Source organism: Sander lucioperca, chromosome 24 (assembly GCF_008315115.2).
Source record: "Sander lucioperca isolate FBNREF2018 chromosome 24, SLUC_FBN_1.2, whole genome shotgun sequence".
Taxonomy (NCBI): Eukaryota; Metazoa; Chordata; class Actinopteri; order Perciformes; family Percidae; genus Sander; species Sander lucioperca.
Window position 1 is genome coordinate 8,100,163 of NC_050196.1, and position 20,712 is coordinate 8,120,874.

The following is a 20,712-nucleotide window of genomic DNA, read 5'->3' on the forward strand; positions in this document are numbered from 1 at the left end:
CCCGGCTCTGGGTATCGTGGATCCAGCAGCTCCTGTTTGAAACCTCTGGGGCCGTTGGGAACCAGGGGCTCCGAAAGGTGCCGCTGATACGGCGGGCGCCCATCACGGCTCGAGGGTTGGTACGCCGTGTTGACCGCTTTCTCCGGAGGGAGGAAAGACAAGCAGGGCTCCGACAGCTGCCGCTGGAACCTGCAGCGTGGAAGAACACCAGATTTCAGGGTTTGAACTTGCTTGTTTCCAGCTTAAAATGCTATTAAACCATGTATCTTGGAATAATAATTGATTAGTCACTCTCAGTTAAGCCTCACATCCAGCAAGTGGTGAAAAAAATTGAAGTTGAAATTGGGTTTTTATTTTAGAAACTTGCTTTTCCTTCCGAGGCCAAAGAGAGACTGGTTGCTGCCACCTTTATGTCTGTGCTGGACTACGGCGATGTTGTATGTACATGTTGGATACTGTCTGCCATGGAGCAATGAGATTTATCACAAATCTCAAAGCCCTGACTCATCATTGTTCATTGTATGCTTGGTCTTGTATACCAACTTAACCATTGCCATGTTCTTATTTGTAAGGCTGTTCTTGGACTGCTTCATTCTTACCTTCGGGTGTACATCTGATCCTACAATAAAGGACAGGAAGTTACTCCATCTAAACGGTCCCTTATGTCCGTACTGAACTGGGGAAAAAGGGCGTTTAAGTATGGTGCTCCCTCGGCTTGGAATCCTTTACAAAACCACATCGATCTTCGGGCGCTGGTTTCATTGGACGCATTCAAATCGATTCTAAAAAGACTTGGAATCCAGCACATCTGGCTGTATGATGTTTCAAAAGTTTTTATATCTTTCATCTATCTTAATATCAGTTTTTTGTCTCCATTTGAAATTGTTATACATTTGTTTATGTCCGATACCATATTATTTGTGCTGCTGGTTTTTACTCCTGGTTAAATAAAAGGTAAAAAAATTATTAACTTTTGTGTTGGCTCAGTGGGTAGAGCAGGCGCACATATACAGAGGTTTACTCCTCGACGCAGCGGCCGCGGGTTTGACTCCGACCTGCAGCCCTTTGCTGCATGTCATTCCCCCTCTCGCTCCCCTTTCATGTCTTCATCTGTCCTATGAAAAATAAAAGGTCTAAAAATGCCCCAAAAATATAATCTTTAAAAAAAAAAAAAAAAAAAAAACTCACCTTGGTTCTGTGCTAAAAGATGCACCGGGGCAGCTGACATGAGGCAGAGCAAACTGCTGGCTTTGGTTGGGCTGTGGGAGGATGCGGTGGTGGGAGGGGCTCGGGGCAGGAGCGTGGCCCGGGGGGCAGTTATTGGTCAGCTGGGGGGCAGACGGGTGCAACTGCCTCTGTACGGGTGGAGGTCCTGCAGGATGGGTGGAGCCACACTGTACGGGTGTGGAGGCTGGAGTCAGAGCTTTGAGCCCAGCTGGCTTGTTCTCACAGGCACTGAGGAGAGAAAACAGGAAGCAGCTGTAATCATAGACGTCTGCATGATATGCATATATTTATGATAAAAATCATACAACACACTGGCCTAGGACAGTCATTTTGTACCTGTAACTATAAAGGCACATGTCAGCGTGAGGCGTTCTGCAGGGAGACGCGTCTTTGGACGGACTGGGCTCTCTCTTCACTTTGCTGACAGGCAGTCCATGAAACATCACTGCACACATACACATGCGCGCACACACACACACACACACACACACACACACACATTTATACTTTGTTTTCAGAATCAGAATAATCAGATTTATTGGCCAGGTTTGCGCAAACAAAGAATTTGACTCCGGTTAATCTACAACACTCACTTAATAGATAAAGAATAAAAACAGAAAGGACAGTAAGAAATATAAAAAAAATACTGTTAAGTATGCAGTATAACAATATAATAGAATTTAGAAGATGAAATGGTATTAGATTATACTTAACTATCAAAAAAGAAGACTTAAGAGAGTATCAAATATTATATATTTTGATATTATTATATAAATATGATGTATTACTTATTTATTTTTTAAATGCTAAGGTTTTTAGATATTTATTGATGAGACTTCTGCCATCACTTCAATACAATGTGAGTGAACAGAATTGTGTTTTTTTGTGTGCTCAAAGCCACAGATAAAAATGGTCCTGGTTAACCGACAAAAATACTGTCAACAATTTTAACAATTGTCTTAAACAAAATACAAACGTGACCAGTTGGAATAAGCCTGGTTGTTACAGAATACCTAAGAGGCCCTACCATCTGAAAAGTATAATTAATGGCATAAATGGAAAAAAGATAACCAGCCTCTGACAGTTTCCTGGTAACAAACATTTTTTAAGCGACACAGCGATGTCTTCGGATTCTTATTTTTAGAGACGTAAACCACCGTGGCTCCCATTTGAGTTTTGTGTTTGAGCAGAAGAAGGAAAGCCTCCTATCTGATCTCAGCCTTCCTGGACTCTGCGGCGATGTTTCCATCCACAACGCAATCGCTGTCAGATTTATTGTCCGGACCGGGAGTCGTTCAGTTGAGGCAGCTGTCAAGCAGCAATAAATACATGCAGTACGTGTTTGGCAGCGGCACTAAATGTTCCATTTCCCCAGGTCTTATCTGTGACATCATTATTTTAAGGTACCATTACCTGCACCACATGACTACCATCATCTAACTGGCACAGATCCACTGCTGGCTGGTGTGAGGGTCATATACTGTAACATCGTAAACAAAATAAAAACTTTATTTATACCATTGGCCCTGGAGAGTACATGGATTGTATTCATTCACACACGCTATAAGAAAAACTGTACAAAGCCTCAATAATGTACAATTTTGAGGTACTTGTACTTTACTTTTTTTAGTTCTTCTATTTTATGCAACTTTATACTGTTACTACAATAGAAAGGGAATATTGTACTTTGTACTTCACTACCTTTATCTGACAGCTTTAGTTACTGGTTACTATACAGATTATACATCCTAAAACATATTGTGAGTATTTGTGTAGTATTGCTACTTTATTTATTGATTAGTCTGGTGCAACGGAAGTACATTGCAAGTACAATGTCAGGCTGTGCCCTTCCACTTCTGGTATTTGTGTGTTACCGTCAAAGCCCGTCTACGGAAAGCCGTTCCACTCCCTATTAAGCCCCATTGTACCTACTTTGGTTGCAGTTCCACCAGAGTTCCACTGGGGGTGATCACGGTCCAGTGCAAAATGAATGGGACCCTATGGAGCTAGACGGCTAAATGTGTCTCTTTCGCCTGATTGTCGTTGAGAAATCTCAGATTTGATTGTAGTTTTTGCAAGTTCAACATGGATTATAGGTCAAAAGTTGAATGAACGAGTACTTATGCCCTTTCGATTTGTTACAGGTTGAGTCGTTGTTGCCCATAGCACGCTAGCATTCTGCTAATGAATGCTGATTGGTCAGTGAAGGACTGATTACGATCGGAGATCCCGCGTGACGGAATCCGAAGCAGAACCAGAATGTCAGAGTGAATACCACTCAAGACAAGAAGACACCAAAACAAGTTCCTTGCTGGGACTATTTGTAGAGCTGCGTCCGGAGCTTAGCTCTGTCCAAGACGATTGGGATTGGTTAAAAGAAATGCAAACAAGCCAGAGTGTTTTCTTTCTCCTTTTGCCAAATTTATGTGTTGATGTAGTCTCGCTTGGACAGACCTTCCTACACCGCGGCGCTGCGGAGGAGGGTCCGGCTAGTCCGCACAGCATTCCGGGATGGGAGAAAAACGTGCTCTTGTTTTGGTGGAACGTGTGTACGTTCAAAAGTTGTTTTAGTCGTGCAACAGAAAACTCAGATTGGACAGATAGTCTAGCTAGCTGTCTGGATTTACCCTGCAGAGATCAGAGGAGCAGTTAACCATAGTCCTCAGAAATCCACTGGAGTTTAAAATGCCAACACAAAGGAAGCCCAAGGCAACGGATATCCGGCCTAAATGAGTGAAATCCAGCAGAATTTCCAGCAGCAACAGAGCAATACCGGAAGTGGAACATTGAGGATATAGGCTGTGTGTGGTGTAGCCAGACCTTACTCATAAAGTAAGATCTGACAATGCGAGACTACTGTACTTATTGATAAAGCTGCCATTGTTGTAGTTTATTTACTGTCAACACCATCTGTGGCCCGAGCCCATTGGCTTCTACTGAAGACTTAAATCTCTTTTTTCTTTTTTTTTTTAAAGCTTACAAATGTATCATGTGTCATCTTTTAGTCTTAGTAATTTCCATAATCAGCTAGGTGCTGTAGTTGTCAGGAAAAAGTCACTCAAACAGGTCTAAGTAGAGCAAATGTTTGGGGCTATTTCCACACGTCGAGGCATAAATAAAGCATGTGTTATTCTACAAAATGTTTGTTCGCTGTTTTACAACTCTGAGCCCTCTCTATAAATATTACAGGAGGAGCAGCTACTCACAGTTATTGGACTGGAAATCTGGGACAAATTGCTCGTCATCAGGAACCTGAGCTGTCAAAGGGGAAAAGACAGAATATTAAAAGACCCTTCTTATCACATTTACTAATTCTTCATACAATATTAATACAGTATTGAGTGCTTCATATTTCTCTGCTTTAGTTAGTTATTTCCTATATTTCCCCATTAATACTCTCTGTGGAAGGGGCTTTAAAATCAGAGAACTGCATACAGAAATTTGTGCATTTTGTGTCATGACGCTTGCAGGTCTCACCTTCTGCGATCCATATTTCCTGGAGCTGGATCAGATCTTGAAAGAGCTCTGCAAGACAGTGACGAATTATATATATATATATATATATATATATATATATATAAAAAAATAGACGTAACAATATGCGTAGTCAATATTACTTTCCTTAGTGAAATAACTTTTATATTGTAACCAAATTCCTTTCCAAAACTCTCCCAGACAACCATTTCACTCTTCCAGGTAACCAGTAAATACCAACACAGCAAACCCTTTTCCATGTGGACATGACGCCATGATGAGCCTACCTTCTGTGTCCTGAGCCAGCTCTGTGTCCATGAACTTCCTTTTCCGGTCGCTGAGACATCTCTCTGCTCCCTCTACGTGACATTTCTAGGAGTTTGACAACAAAACTGTTTAGTGAACGTAAATCGTAAACCCTAAATGCAATCAGTCGTTGATCGGCTTTCTGAAAAACTCACACTCTCTGGGACCACGAAAGGGACCTGCTGGTCATAAAAGCCGTCCATGTTGCAGGAGTCTTCACCCTGCAATAAGGAGGGGTGGGAGGACAGATAAGCACAATATATTAGAAGCACAATGCATTGGCTGCTACTACTACTACTACTACTACTACTACAACATCCATAAAACTATCATCTTTTTCATGTATCTTTGCGTTTTGCTGACATACTGACCCCACAGCGAGGTTTACAGTGACTATAAAAGCTTTATCATCAATGGCAGCGTTATGCAACCTCCTGTAACTTAAATCTGACATGAATACAAGCTGCAGGAGGAACTAGTCTTCAAAGACGTCTGAATAGGTGATGCTAGTTGAGATAAACAGGAAAGCAGCTGTATAGTCCATTAGGGCTGTGCAATTAATCACAATTTTAAATCGCGATTACAATTTTGGCTCCTAATAATCTCTAAAAACAAAGTAATCGAGAAAAATTATTATTTCGCTGTGACGGCCCTGAGCCTGTTGTCGTGCATGCATACTGTGGTCTGTCTTGTGAGCTTTGCAAGTTTGTGGCTGAGGCTGGCCAGTCCTCCCAGGCCATTTAACCCCGCCTGCTCCGGGACCAGTGTGCAGCATTCCCTTGACCGAGCACCATTATGATTTAATTCTGTTTAGTTATTTCCTTAGTTAGCTACTGACAACATGTTCACGTTCCACACATTCTCCACTGCATCCATACACTCTCACACATCACTGATACAGACAACCACCTCATCGCCTTCCTGTTTGCATTATTATTTCATAAATGTCACTTCATTATTGTCAAGTTGACTGTGCATCTCCCTATTTTGTTGTGGCCTGTGAGCTGTTCCTAACGTTTGCACATTATGTTTTGCACGTTAACTCTTATTTTGTCTTGTGTTGTGTTCTGAATGAAAAGTATGAAGGGTAATATCACAGTTCCAGGTGTTTTCACTTGATCTGTTAACTTTTTCACTGTCTTTTTTTTTTAACTTCAATAAATGCAACATCTTTCCAAAAGTCAATGAGTAATTGTGTTATATAATCGTGATTTCAATATTTTTTCCATATTCAAGCGGCCCTATAGTCCCATTTTCCTTCAGTCTAGCAGCACTGTTAATCATTAATGTAGTTTGGATAAATCTTTGTTTTAATGTCGCAAAAACTACAGGCATTTTTTTTTTTTTTTTTTTAAACACCATCACAGCAAGAAAAAGAGTTTTATCAAGTGGTCAAACATGATATAACCTAATGCACTTAATTGAAGCGTTCCAGTCTGCTGAAGAATAGGTGGCTGTAACAGGTTTATAGGAAGGCAATTAAAGGAATAGTGTCCCATTTTGGGAAATCTCCTGAACATGACTACACAACTGATGTACGTATATGTCAATTATATAAAGGCTTTAAAGGATAAAACATGTTTAAGAATTTAATCATTGTTTTGTGTGGCAAAATAATCTCAACTCAAAAACATCTTTGTCTGAGCTTTTGACCACATCTCACAGTTGTCATGGATGAATGGAGCTGGCTCAGGTGTCAACACACTAGTCACACACGTACAGTTCCCACGGTCAAGAATTCACTTTATGGTTGAATTATTGTTTTGATATTTGTTAACAAATTGTATCAGAAATCATGTAGGCTATACTTTTCAACATAACTTCAATAACGTGTTTTTATGGCTTTAGTATGAGTTAGTAACTTTACAAGCCATCCATTAGCATAGGTGATAGAAAAATGGGTCCCATTCAAACGCACATTATAGAAGTTAATCAAACTAAATTCAATTAAATTTAAAATACTAAAAGATAAATGGTCTCATAGCTTTAGCTCATAATTGTTAGATGATGATTACAACATGCGAAAGTCACAAATGTTTCACAATGTCTTTTTTTTTTCCTTTGATGATGAATGCAGTGGACTTCAGTAAGTAAACAGCCCTCGCTACAACTGCTTTTGTTCGAAGAATTGTGGTATTGGAAGTTTGGTTAATTAGCTCAAACGAGCCCAACACAAAATAAAATGATATGACTCGTAATCCTTGTCTTTTCACCCTGTTAAGTTGACTATAAACAGAACAAATACTAAAATAAAAGATTTGTGAATGGAGTTTGGCGTGACGCACGGGAGAGGCCAGCACGTATCGTGGGACCTTGTTTTTTTCTCAATGTGAAACTTGATTCTCGCGGGGGGGGGGGTGGAGGGGGAGGGAGGGAGAGAGAGAGACACCAGCTCACCATTGACAAATTTACCACAGAGCACAGAGAAAGATTCACGCTGCTACTGATGCTAACAGGCCGTAAAGACAGCTGCTGCAAACGGAAATACCGCGCTGCAGAGCTGACAGATGCGGGGAAATGGACGCAATGTTGCCTTTGATTTTCAGAAAATGGCGTTCGCCTCTTAACCCATATCTGCTCACAGCCAGCAAAAAAACGCGACGACGCCGTTGATGTAATAAAACAAAGCAAGCCCACGTATGCACGCTAGTTTTTATAAAGTGATATGATAACAATGCAGGACTCACTTGATACGTGAAGTTTCTTGTCAGTGTGAAAATGAACGCAGACTTCCTCCCCTACATTCCCTGCAGCTCCTCGTATCAAAACTCGGCTGTGGATTTTCCTCAATGAAGAGCTCTGACCGCTGGATCTAAGCCCGAGCCCTGTGCTGCCCTCCCATTGGCTAGAACACAAAGTCATTCAAAGGGCGAGCCAATCGTCTTCAAGACTGCTCTGACAACCGTCCCTTGTTTTTTTTTTTATGAATGGCCGCGTTTCATTCATGCTCCAAAGCTCTCTTAAAGTGCCAGAGCATCAATTCCATTTAATAAGTAAGTAAATAAATAAATCTAAACTAAATTCTCAGTTCTACATGTATATGAACAAATAAAATAATCGTAAAAATAGCAATAAATAAACAGAATGGTTTAGCTAATGTATTATTATATGTAATAATTACTTAATTTACTACTATTACTGCTACTATTAGATAATTATTTGTTTGTGAATACACTATAAAGATTTTAACTCATATATCCAATAATACAGTTTATTATATATTTATTAATGCAATTTATTAAGGAAAACTTATTTGTTTTATTCGTCGTAGTTTACCAAATATACTGGTCAATATGATTTGGCATAATAGCATAATAATGAACACAGTGGCATTAGTAACTGACAATTAAGGGGGCACTTGCAATGCAATATTCATTTTCATCTACATATAGAGTCAAGATGCCTAAAATAACATATTGTGCCATTATAATTAAACAATTACTACTACTAGTACTACTACTGTGGATAATACCATTCATTATTATTATATAAACTCATCATAAGAGTACTGCTTAAAGAATTTGTTGTTCAATCAATAAGTCGATCATTTGAACATGATTCATTAATTCATAGTTTAAGTCATTTATCAAGCAAAATGCTAAACATTCTATGTTTCCAGCTTCTCAAATGTGATGTTCACTATTTTCATGGCATTTAATATGTTCAACAATGAATCAATTGAGCACTAATGGATTTTTGTGATGGCTTGGAAAAGGAAAGCAAGCACAGCATGTCTACACCTCAACAAAAGCATCCTCATAAAATGTCATGCATAGTTTTTATAGGAGGGTAAGGTGCAGTCATTGGCTTATCGTTAGGTGAATATCCGGGCCCACAAAATTACTTGTAGTCCATGATGAACTGATGAAACATGGAAGGATAATGCAGCTCTTTAGCCCATGTTCTTCTCAATCCCACTTTACGTGAAGTATGATAAGTTAGTCTTATTTAGGGCTGCCACTAATGATAATTTCAATTAATGGATTTTCAATCCATTAATTTGTTATCCACTAACGATAAGCTAATGACTGCACCTTACCCTCCTATAAAAACTATGCATGACATTTTATGAGGATGCTTTTGTTGAGGTGTAGAAATGCTGTACTTGCTTTTCTTTTCCAAGCCTTCACAAGCCACCAGAGACATACAGGCAGTTATGTAGCTGCTGCATGTTTGACAGGTTTAATCCAGCATCACACATGACTGCTTCAAAGTCCATTCATCTCAGTGGGTGGTAGAACAGTTTCTCCACTTTTAATTCCACTTTGATCTCGTTTCACTTCATTACCATTTGCTGCAGAGAGAGCTTGCCACCTGATTATGTATTAAGTCTGGTATTTAGTGTATTCAGAGGCAGGCATTGAAGTTTTTTGTACAGTGTACAGTCTTTGAGAACTGATGGTTCTTGAAAATCTGAGACAAAAGAACAGTATAAAATCACTGCAGTTATGACGACTTATGAACAGTTAACAAAAAGTTTGAAGGTCAGCAGCAGCAGCAGCAGCAGCAGCAGCAGGCCCAATGCAACGCAATGCTCCCCTTTTGAACACTGTAATTGAAGAGCATGATCCCAGACTACATAATTTAAGGAATGTCAATTGTGATGCACATACACAACAGGTAGTGCAGTTATTGTAGCTCTGTATTGTCTTGAGAAAGCTCTGTAGACGGCAACACCCACTAAATACAGATTCAATCAGCATTTAAGTCTTCCTTATGTTCTTTTTTTGTCTATGCACAAAAAATGATGCTTTTCTTAACTTTTGACTTTGCAAAGAAACTGTTCCATACACGCAAGTTAAAGAATGTTTATGCACAGTAGACATCAAAGTCCCGTTTGATGACTTCAGACTGAGTGACCTGTTCAGGTGGATGTTTTTTTTCTTTTTCTTTTGCAGGGCACAGTGATTGTTTGTGTTCTTAGAAATGGCTTGATCAGCAAAAGGGGATGCCAGAGATAGATCTGTGGGTGATAAAAGTTCCAGTTCAAACATCAGCTGAGCTCAGCAGCTCTGTTACTGATTTGCAGCGTCTCCTGTTTACTCGGCCATCACACGTCTACTACCGTGTGCACGTCACATTACATATTTGTATTCATCCGTTCTGGCAGATCAACAAGCATGATATAATCTAACATATCCTGTGTCAGGAAATGACACACTGCAATCTTATAGTTTCTTATCAAATGTGTCCGCAGGTTGTTTATGATGTTCTTTCTTCTGTTCCTTGCTGAAGGTTTATTAAAATATTCTCTGTGTCTTTTGGTGGGTTCATTTTACATGCTGACTTTTAAAAAAAAAATTGTAATGCTAAATAATAATGTATCATCTTTTTTGTCTTCTGGAAATACATACTATTGCAATTCATAACGGTTTTACACAGCAATACGATATACATCAACATGACGTATACACTAGTGTGTTCTCTAGCGCCACAGAGTGGACACAGGAAGTGGCGCACAATTTGAAATATGTAATTTTCCATACTCTTGCATTGCAGTATCCAACATGGAAATACATGGCCATGTCGACTGGGAGCTGCTGGCACTCCCGACATGCATGGAGTTCGAGGGCCCGTTCATCAACATAATGCATTATCTTTTTTTGTCTTCTGTGAATACATATTATTGCAATTCATTAAGGTTTTAGACAGCACTGATGCAAAGTTACCACATGGTGCAAACAAGTGGTGAGAGAGAAGAAGAAAAAGAAAACCAAATGGGATATGGTGATGCTATAGTATTTTACAGCTTTGAGTCATAATTATAAGTTAGTATCTCCTAATTCTCAATATTATAACTCTTAAATAGTTTTTGACTAGCTCTAAATATCAGGACTGAATAATATTTGCGTAATATATGATTGATTTAAGTTACATAGCTACTGTTAAATTATATCATAATTAATAATGTTGACTTACTACGGTGAAGCTTTTTTGTTTCATCCCCAACTTTATATCTATTTATTTATTTCCCTAATGGGTTTCCATACAGAGTCCAGATTGTGATGAAAGCTCTGTCCTGTGTAATGAAGCTCTAGCACCACTAGGTGGCTCTTACTGTACGCCTGCTTCCTGCATCCTGATGGTTAAAAGACTCCTGTACTCATTAACTTAAGCCCCTGACACACTAACCTGAAGGCCGACCGTTGGCAGAAAAGGCAGTTGGACTGATCAGTCGGCTCCCTGAGGTCCAAAAAGTGCCTCAGAACAAACCGAAGCGAGGCCGACTTGAGCGTGTAATACGTCTCCATAACAGCAGGCGGCACTAATCTGTATTGTCACCCAAAAAATGAAAACCGGCAGCTGATTGGATGAACGCGTCACGTGGGTCTGGCTGCTCCCGGATTTTTCAACGGGGCATAATGGCGGCTCGTTCAGAATACGCTCTCATATTTTAAGAAGATAGTTCACCGAAACGTGTTTCTGAAAACATTTTAAGCGAGAAATAGGCCATGCAGTTGCTGAATCTGTCTTCATTTCAGATCGACAAAGGTCAGTTTAAAAGATTTTCGTCAGATTTTGAGAGGCGTTAGTCACGCTCATCCCGCTTGTCATTTCCGGGTTAGCACTCCACCAATCAGACTGGTCATGGAGTCCGACTGCCCGCCCTCCGATGCAACATGTCAGGTCAGCCAAAATGGCACGGAACACACCGAACAGACTCGAGTCACTGACCTCGCCAGACTGTCCGACGGCCGATTATCGGGTTGGTGTGTCAGCGCCTTTACACGTTACTGTAGCCATAATATTAACCCAATAATATAATATATAACACTCATATGGACCATTTTTCTGATTATGAGGTAATTCACTCTTGATATTATAAATATTGTTGGCTATTTTCAATGCAGGACTTTAACATTTTTTTTCTTCCAAATGTTTATATTGCAGTATTTCTACTTTTACTTAATCAAAGGATCTGAATAAGTCTTCCACCACTATCACTTTTTACTAAGCCATCAAGTCTTCTGTTATGACTGTTGATAAGTATAAATTGGGGTCACATGTTTCTCACAGTTTCTGTAATTAAAAATGTTAACACACATTAATAAAGGCATTTTTTCTACAGCAATCCATCAATTTACATGGACATTTACAAGTCTTAAATAGTAAATGTTAATGAGTTGTTAAATGGAGTTTAGTCCAGATGCTCTGCAGCACTTTTACAAAATAAAGGTCAAACAATCCATTGCAGAAGTTTACTTAAAGAACTACAGCTAAAAAGACAAAGCAAGTGGAGCAGGTGGCATTATCTGTCCGAAAGTGGCTTGTGTCCAACACACTGTATCTTTTTGTTGTTGTTGTGTCTGTGCACCAGCTGGCTGGTGGATTTCTGCTGTATTGTTCTCTGGCACAGGCTGACATCTAAAGAACAATGGCTGCTTACATACCACGGGTCCCTGTTGGTGAATACTCTTGAATCATCAGTGTGGGCTTTTGCAGCCGGGTGGCTCATTAGCCACCAGATGTTAGCACCCACTGCTAAGCTAATAAAGAGCTACCAGCATCCAACTCACAGCCAGCCTAATGCAAATGATACGAAAATGATCATTTCCATGAAATATGGAGTAAATATTCATGTCCCCCAGAAGATGGATCATATTGTTTTTGGTTACTCCCTGATCTTTCGTCCTTAACACCAAAAGCAGGCCAAGTTTCTACTTTAAATCAAGGAATATAAACATTTATCATGTGGATGGCCTCTATAATTACGCTGTTATGTGCATGTTCAAAAATGTATGTGTTTTCTCTTTGTGCAGTTTAAAATGTAACTTGTTCTCTATTTGTGCAGTTTCCTTTTTTACGTACGTTTTTATTTTGTAATCACAACAACCCCAAATCACTCCCATCTGTTCTGCTGCAGTTTGTGTGCTTTTATTTGCAGGTGAGTTAAGTTCAGGGTAATGGGTGGAGGAAGGTGAGAAACAGGAAGGTTTAAGATGTGTCCACAACACGTCTAATGGAGCCCACAGATGGATGCTGGGCCCCCCAGTCTGGGTACCGTCTGTATTCGCCCTTCTCCAGCAGGTACTGGCGCCCCCTGTAGTTTGGATGCTCATAGAAAACCCAGCAGCCGTCCTGGACGTGAGACGAGTGAATGTCACGATAGCGCCAGTGGTCCAGCAGGTTGGGCAGGTCCTCGCTCAGCTCGAACATCTGGCCGCTGAAGTCTGGACGTTCGTAGATGCGAATCTTGTGCATACTAGAAAGCTTGAACATTAAACAAGCAAAACATAACATGCTAATTAGTGAGCTTTAGATGTGCTGGTGGACAGGTTTTTAACCTTTGGACAGTGCCAGGCTATAGCTGTTTAGCCCTGTCTCCAGTCTTTGTGCTAAGCTAAGCTAACCATCTCATGGTTCGCTTCATATTTAACAGACAGATATGAGAGTGTTATTAATCTTGTACCTAACTCTCAGTAAGAAAGCAAATAAGTGTATTTTCCTAAATGTTGAACTATTCCTTTAACTTTCCATGGGTCATTAGTAAATATGTATTTTATATTCATACAGACAGCCTTGTGTAGTAAAATCAATGTGAGCATCAAAACTAACTAAATTACTTTAGTCAGATCTAATGTAGAAATGTAGTTGGTCCACAGTGGACTTCTTTAGCAAGTTTTTTCTTTAAGCTTTTTCAGTGTTATTTATTTATTATCTGCTCTAGCTTTTTAGAGTTGTGAAATTGCAATTTAAAAAATAATATATATATATGCCAAATACGTGGACCTAGGTCTTCCACAAACCTAGGGAAAACACAAGGCGCAAATCCAAATCCACTGAAAAACCAAGTTCTACTACACTACTACTACTAGACTAAAACTGGGATGTTTTGTTACAGTATAGGATAAGATAAATACAGCACCATATTATGTAATGTAAGTATAATGGTATACCCACACAGTTGCATTGCTATAAGTGGGGGAAACAAGAGCATAATTGGAACCAGGACACCCAGAATATCAGCATATTGGATATAAAGAAACTGATGTAAAAACCAGCTTCATGCTTGGTCAGAAAAAAACGTTTATATTCAACTATCTTGTAGGTGATACAAACATTTCTAGCCTTGGCTGAAAAGCTGTTTTCCATAACTTACATGTCTGATAAGCCGACAGGAGTGGATGGTGTCATTGAAGCCGTTCCAGCTCTGGAAGTTGGGGTACTCCCCTCTGTTGAGGACGTACTGGTAGCCCTTATATTGGGGTCTCTCATAAATGACCCAAGCCCCGCTCTCCACCCGGATGGAGTTACAGCGCTGGAAGTGAGCGCTGAGCTCATGACAGTCACCGCTGCATTCATAGTGATGACCCTTGAAGTTCTTTTCCTCATAAAAGAAGATCTGCACACAGGATTCTGTGTTAGAGCATCCACTCATAGAAATAACACTAAAGCTAAGCTATTTGAATGATATGTACTACCATTCAGCAATTAGCATGAGGTGCATCATGTCATATTGTTACAGCACAGTTACAGTACTCACCTTCCCTGTGTGCTCCATAGTCACCTTATGTCTCTCCTCACCCTATCAAATCAAAGCCCCTCATTCACATTGCATTACTGATGGTCCACTTTCATATAAAGGCTGATGAAATGCACTGCCAGGAGAAGTATTGTCATTCAAATGAGCTCTCCATTAACTTTGGCACATTAGCTGATGCTGCACTTGTTTTAAAGTACATGGGGTCTGTTTGATTGCTCCTGTGGTGATGCATAATGCTGTCACAGTGTTTTGCTATTTCATGCTGTAATATTGTTTTATATGTTTAATACGTGTTTATGTTCACTCATATTACATAGTTTATATTGCATATACTGTAATCACTGACAGTTACCATTTCCTATCCCCAGTCTACAAAACATACAGTATATGAGCAGTAAGGAGCAAATACATAAATTGACATGAAAATATTGCATATTGCATATTGCAATAGATGCAGGCGCCTTTGAACACGTTGCAGGAGTGGACTTCCCAGCTGTGCCAGCGCTCGTGGAAGACAGGCATGTTGTCTGTCACCTCCATCAGCTGGCCTTCAAAGATTGGCTTCCCCCAAACCTTCAGCCTCCACGAGTCCCCCACCTGGAAGCAAGAAATGAAGGACACTAAACATTTACAACAACTAAAACTTGTAGAAAGAAAAGTGATGAGGTGCTCTCTAGGGTTCCCTTAAAGTGCTCATATTATGCTTTTTGCCTTTTTCCCTTTCCTTTATTGTGTTATATATCTTTTTTGTGCATGCTATAAGTTTACAAAGTGAAAAAGCCCAAAGTCCACCCCAAAGGGACTTACCATCTCCAACAGAAAACACGGTTCACAAACTGCTCCAAACAGCTCTATTGTAGTCCAGCCTTTACTTCTGGGACGAACGTGCGTCACTTTGTAACACATATATATAATGCTAAGATGGTACAGAAGTGAGATGTCTCACTCTGTAGCTAAAACAGAGAGCTCAACACACAGGGCGAAAAGAGGAGCTGCAGCAATGTGGAGTACAACAAAAATATGGTATTTTTTGAAAATGAATCTCATAAAAAAAAAAGATCAGTCCGTTGGCTTCTTCACTGGCAACTTTACTCTCGGACATCAGACGTTGGAGCAACTGAAGAAGGCAGTGCAACAGTTTATATGCTACACTGTGCTAATGGATGATCTTGTGCGTTTGTACATACTAGCTATATATACCACATAAGAAATAAATTAAATAGGGGTATCTATCATTATACCGTGAAAGAATAAGTCCTTTATCCTCTGATAAAGACCATGAGATGCTGTTGACAGCACTGGAAGAAGCTAGTAAGTGGACCTTGAGTTCAGATTTGTTTTGCTGTGTCATGCTTTGGAAAATATTTATAATGTAAAGTGTACATGATTTATGGGCAAACGCTGGTTTGGCAGTATTTCTCTCTCTTAACTTACGCTGCTAATAATGCGACAGGACCTGATGGTGTCAGTGATGCCCAGCCAGTGTTGGTAGTCTGGGTACTCTCCTGGGCTGAGCACCTACTTTACTAGTAGCCCATATAGTTTGGTATCTCGTAGATTACCCAGAATCCTTCAGAGTTGCAGCGGCTGAAGTACGTGTGTAGGTTGCCAGAGTCATTGTTGCGCCCGTGGAATCGACCCTGGAACTTTCTGTCCTCACAAAAGCTGATCTGGAAAAGAAATATGGTCAAAATATGACATGCTTAAGGCTGTCAAGTAGCTTTTATATAGGTTTTTATAGTATGTTTAGTTTGCTCACATTTATCTTTAAAAATAATGTACATGTTGTTCTACATTCAATATCTGGCACTAAATATGTGAAATGTACCTTCTCAATAGTTAATATCAATGGGTTTGGTGTGCTATGTAAAACATTAAAGCAACCACCTCCAATATTCTCTTTATACAGAACAAGAACAATAAAACTAAGCACATGGTTTGCTTTGTGTGAACTGGATTATTCAATCAGCGATTCCAATATTTATCCAGGCTTATCGCATTGTTCTGAAGCAGTGAATCCTGTTTCCCTAAACAATGCAAACGCAAAATGCAAAGCATCCCAAAGCCACTGGATGCAGCAAAGCGGGCTGACAAAAAACAAGGGCACTGCAGTACATCTGGTTTGATATGAAACGCTTTTGAGCTGAGTCAGTGACACAGCGGGAAGGCTCCAGAGACTTAACAGGAGATACTGAGTTGTGTATTTTACACATGGCATAACTGATTTATATGAAACAAGGTGCACTTTTGACCTCTGAAATAGTGTTTTTATGGAGATGATGTAATACTCTATAAAATCAGAAAAAAAAAAAAAATATATATATATATATACATCTGCCAACAATGCTGAATAAGAGCATTAACAGTAAATAAAACACCTACATTATGGAAACAAATTGGCACTCAGTAATAAAATGATCTGTCCATTCAAAAGTATCATTACAACATTTACCTCAGATATTAATAGTCCCCAGGAGATGAATCCTAAAGTATGTGGTGACCCACCTGACCTTTCGTCTAGTGCTGCTGTCACAAAAAAATAATGAAAATATCAAGGCGGATTTCATCTGGCACCACCCTCAGGTAAAAGTTTACATTTTTACAACTGGTAAGGATGCTAGAACACTGTAGGTAAATCAACACTGATATTGTGGAGTGTAATGAACAATGCAGCGAGTGTCTGCTGGCAGGGATTTAGATGTGGATAGCTTTTTCGTTGTAATGAAAGACAGCAGACATATTGTGTATACACGTGTGTGTTCTTGGCTGCAGGGGAACTGTGCATCTGTTTTTGTTGTAGAGTAGCCACGGGACGTATTTTAATTATTGTTCTCCTGCGTTCCTCTCTTGTAGAAGTTAAACAGCATTGAAATGAGGTGCAGTGGTGTTTGGAATGAAAAGATTTGGTCATATTTAATCAGTTATCCTGAGATGACTGTTTTATTATTGCATTGTCTTATCACTTATCTCATTGTCACAATTTACTGTAATTATCTATATGCCTACTTTCACTTTTTTCTCCTTATTTTTGTTCTGTTCTCCTTTTTAACAAGATAGAGAGGAATGCCTTCATAATGAAACTGACTAACACTATTGACTGGAGATAATGAGACATTTAAAAAGGTCCACCACTTTTACTTGTTGATGTCAATTTACTAGTTTGAGTTTAGAGACTGTAGAATTTATAACAGTAAAACGTCTGTTACAATCTGGAGACATGGAGTTTAAAGGTGTACCAGACAGGGAGGGTCTAAAGAAAGAAGCTGCTGAGTTGCATTATGGGAGGACTAAAAGTCAGGATGCCTCTTGCGAGTCCCCCTAATCCCTGTAGTACACCTTCAAGTTGTGATTATGAGAAAACAATGTTTCAGCGTTTACTATCTCAAATGATGTGATCAATTATGTCCATTATCGCAAACCAGTGATCTTGCATGGGACACATTTACAAAATAAGAACATAAGAACAGTCAGTGTTTTGCTTCTCATTTATTGATGGTGTTGTGTGAGAGTGTGGGCATTTGGAAAGGTCTTGATCCCTTTCCTGGTCAAGGCTAAAGCTGAGGTAGGGTTAAAACTCGGTGATCCTGCGGAAGGAGCCAACACCAGGCAAGGCTGCCCCCCAGTCGCCGTGCTGGCGGTACTCGCCTCGCTCTAGGAGGTATTGGTGCCCCCTGTAGTTGGGGAGGTCGTACAACACCCAGGCGCCATCGGTCACCACACAGGAGTAAGCCTCGCGGAGCTTGTAGGTATCATACACTGAAGGACAGTCATCAGAGCACTCCACCATCTTCCCTCCGAAGTCTGGCCTCTCGTACAGCCTCAGCTTCCACGCACTGCCATACGTCTAAAAACACAAGACAAAATTTGAGGTGTTGAGGTTCGATACCCAGCCCTGTAACTGGTCTAATGAGATGATCCATTTGTTCTGGGAAACATACAGTAATATCAGGTGGAAGGCTACATTCAGCCCAAAACAATGATTGCCAAATATGTCGCTAAACCCACAAAAACATTAAACTTCAAAGTGGAATTAATACATTTATTCTGTATCTTTTGAATTTTTGCTATTTGTTTAGCTAACATTTGTAATCCACACATAAGCCTCATTTTCTTTAGAATTATTTAAACGTGGCATAAGAGTTTATAGTTATTATAAGGCTCTGTAAAGCTGTATTTAACTCTACAACAAGTCACACACGTTTCGTGTTGTGGCTAATGTGTCAGCGAATTATTGCCAGTTTTCACAACCAGCAGACATTTGGAGTCGTGTTTCCGTCCTTTTAGCTTAGTTTGGTCTCCAGCAGCTCCTGAGAAAGAAAAAAAGGATCTGGCATCCTTAGATGTTAAACGCCCTGCCATGGTTAGCAGCTAGTCGCTGTGTCTGTCTATCTTGGGTGCTGGGCAGGTAGCAGTTTATCTGGACGCTGAGAGACAGAACCAAAACACTTAAGGTATGGTCCGTAAATCAAAATAATGAGCAGAGACACTAAAACTCTTTGTAGAGTTAAGGGTAACTGCAGTTGGTTCATAATTCTCTATGGGATTGTCACTACGAGAAACCCCTTTGACATCAGTCACTTGGCCCATTGTAAATATAAAAGTATTACTGTAGCGTTAACATTTAGCCATGTTTTTTCAGCTTGTATTCCCCTTTAACATCTTTTTTACTAACTTATTAGAAAATTGCTGCCAAATACTTTTGCTATTGTCTGCCCGTTTAGTCTGTTATGTTCACAGAGCTCAGTCCTGTTCTGCTGTTGACTGCCCAAACACTATGTCAAACCTAAAATCCTTTGTTGTATTTGACATGAATGAGGACTCTTACATTCTTTATGGGGCGGCAGGATTTCACGTTTTCGCTGAAGGCCATCCATTGCTGGCTGTCAGCGTACTCCCCAGGGCTGAGGATGTACTGGAAACCCTTGTAGTTGGGTTTCTCATAGATCACCCACACACCGCTCTCCACCCTGATGGAGTTGCAGAGGCTGAAGTATGTGTGCAGGTCGGCACAGTCGCTACTGCAGTTATAGCAGCGGCCCTGGAATTTCTTCTCCTCAAAAAATGTGATCTGTGGCAAAAGAGTAAAAACGTTTACTTATAGAATGTGCGTATTTTCTGAACATAAATATCTTAAAAGGAATTTTAAAAAGCACACGAGCTGTAGTAGCAGGTTTTATCTTACCTTCCCCATTTGGATGCACTGTAAACCTCATTCTCTGCTGCAGCCCCATCAACGTATTTATTGATTAACAAAATGTGCAGAGTGCGGCAAGTCTTTGATACCCAAATGAGGTAGATTTACATATCAGCAAAATGGCTTGTGTTGATGCTGTTTGATTTGGCTTTTGTTCCAGTCTGATGGTGACTCTGTATCAAACACATGCTGGAACAGTGAAAGCAGAGGGTCAGTGCAACACAGTGATTCAGCAATGTTAAATGATCTCCTGTATGTTCACGACAGCTGCAAATGAAAACATTACAATAACCACCCTGCAAAATCAGACGCAACGATTAATGGCACGCAGACCAGAAGAGCCTATGTTTACATTTTCCCAAAGTTTTGCAGTGAGTTGTACGTTAGCCAGTTAAAAGGAAGCAGGAGGAGATTTTTATTTAGAGAATATTAATTTTGACCCTATGTTTTGTGGTTATTACAGCTGATACTGGGGCAGGGTCAGCAAAGACAGAAAAAAAAAAGAATTGACTGAAAAACTAAATAAAAGCTAAAAAAGGACAGGTATAGAGCATGGGTAAAAACACGAGTCAAACTTGGTCGGTCATTCAACAAATTTAGAGAATTACAAAAATTGAAAACCGATCCTGAATTGGAACTCTTCCTCTTAGACAGGTATGTACAATGTCGATTTCATTTATGAAATATGTTGTGAGACACGGTTTTAAATCAATTACAGCAAATACTTCACCATTGTCATATTACAGTTATTAATCTTGCATAGCCACAAATAGATACAGTACCTCATCACTATGCATCCTGCACGTGTTAGCCTGATCAAGATCTTTACGACACAAGGCGGTGGTGCTGTAACGCTTTTGTCCAAAATCAAAATTCCTTGTAGTTGCTTTAAACAATATCTACAATCTTTGCCAGACCTTCCTCCACAGCGCTGCAGAGGACGGTCTGGCTAATCCACACTGTATTCTGGAATGGGAGAAAAACATGCTCTGGTTCATTGGCATTTCTTTTAACCAATCACAATCGT

The 20,712-nt window shown here is 39.9% G+C and overlaps 3 protein-coding genes and 1 long non-coding RNA gene across 6 annotated transcripts in view; all 4 read right to left on the reverse strand.

Annotated features, from left to right (window-relative positions):
- LOC116044690 (ETS translocation variant 5-like) overlaps window positions 1–7,812 on the reverse strand; it is a 13,641-nt gene extending 5,829 nt beyond the window's left edge. For 2 of the 3 annotated variants that reach the window (XM_031292101.2, XM_031292100.2), the window contains exons 1-8: window positions 7,695–7,812; window positions 5,163–5,228; window positions 4,989–5,073; window positions 4,705–4,752; window positions 4,434–4,484; window positions 1,564–1,672; window positions 1,189–1,455; window positions 1–189 (exon numbers count right to left, since the gene is read on the reverse strand). The exon at window positions 1–189 is cut by the window's left edge and continues 89 nt beyond it. In XM_031292101.2, coding sequence (XP_031147961.1) covers window positions 1–189; window positions 1,189–1,455; window positions 1,564–1,672; window positions 4,434–4,484; window positions 4,705–4,752; window positions 4,989–5,073; window positions 5,163–5,210 — 797 coding nt within the window. In that variant the 5' untranslated portion in view covers window positions 5,211–5,228; window positions 7,695–7,812. Of the gene's footprint in view, window positions 190–1,188; window positions 1,456–1,563; window positions 1,673–4,433; window positions 4,485–4,704; window positions 4,753–4,988; window positions 5,074–5,162; window positions 5,246–7,694 lie in introns of all 3 variants that reach the window. The other variant, XM_035998720.1, reaches the window with a different exon arrangement.
- Window positions 7,813–12,866: 5,054 nt separating this feature from the next.
- Window positions 12,867–14,661, reverse strand: LOC116044680 (gamma-crystallin M2-like). Its single transcript, XM_035998722.1, has 3 exons — window positions 14,492–14,661; window positions 14,108–14,350; window positions 12,867–13,218 (listed from the first exon to the last, which is right to left on the reverse strand). Exons 1-3 carry the CDS (start codon window positions 14,507–14,509, stop codon window positions 12,943–12,945), a joined length of 537 nt encoding a protein of 178 aa, XP_035854615.1. The 5' UTR covers window positions 14,510–14,661; the 3' UTR covers window positions 12,867–12,942.
- Window positions 14,662–14,946: 285 nt separating this feature from the next.
- On the reverse strand, window positions 14,947–16,330 carry LOC118494480. Its single transcript, XR_004896633.1, has 3 exons — window positions 16,320–16,330; window positions 15,926–16,161; window positions 14,947–15,088 (listed from the first exon to the last, which is right to left on the reverse strand). It is a non-coding gene; the product is annotated as an uncharacterized LOC118494480 (long non-coding RNA).
- Window positions 16,331–17,958: 1,628 nt separating this feature from the next.
- On the reverse strand, window positions 17,959–19,886 carry LOC116044396 (gamma-crystallin M2-like). Its single transcript, XM_031291514.2, has 3 exons — window positions 19,674–19,886; window positions 19,315–19,559; window positions 17,959–18,333 (listed from the first exon to the last, which is right to left on the reverse strand). Exons 1-3 carry the CDS (start codon window positions 19,680–19,682, stop codon window positions 18,060–18,062), a joined length of 528 nt encoding a protein of 175 aa, XP_031147374.1. The 5' UTR covers window positions 19,683–19,886; the 3' UTR covers window positions 17,959–18,059.
- Between the last annotated feature and the right edge of the window lie 826 nt (window positions 19,887–20,712).

What these genes read in the sequence shown, in the direction of transcription:
- LOC116044396 (XM_031291514.2), bottom strand. An exon ending in TGCCGCCCCATAAAGAATGT is followed by an intron (nt 18,334 to 19,314) that starts AAGAGTCCTCAT and finishes GTGTTTTTAGAC; the next exon opens with GTATGGCAGTGCGTGGAAGC.
- LOC116044680 (XM_035998722.1), bottom strand. An exon ending in CCTGTCGGCTTATCAGACAT is followed by an intron (nt 13,219 to 14,107) that starts GTAAGTTATGGA and finishes TTAATGTTCAAG; the next exon opens with CTTTCTAGTATGCACAAGAT.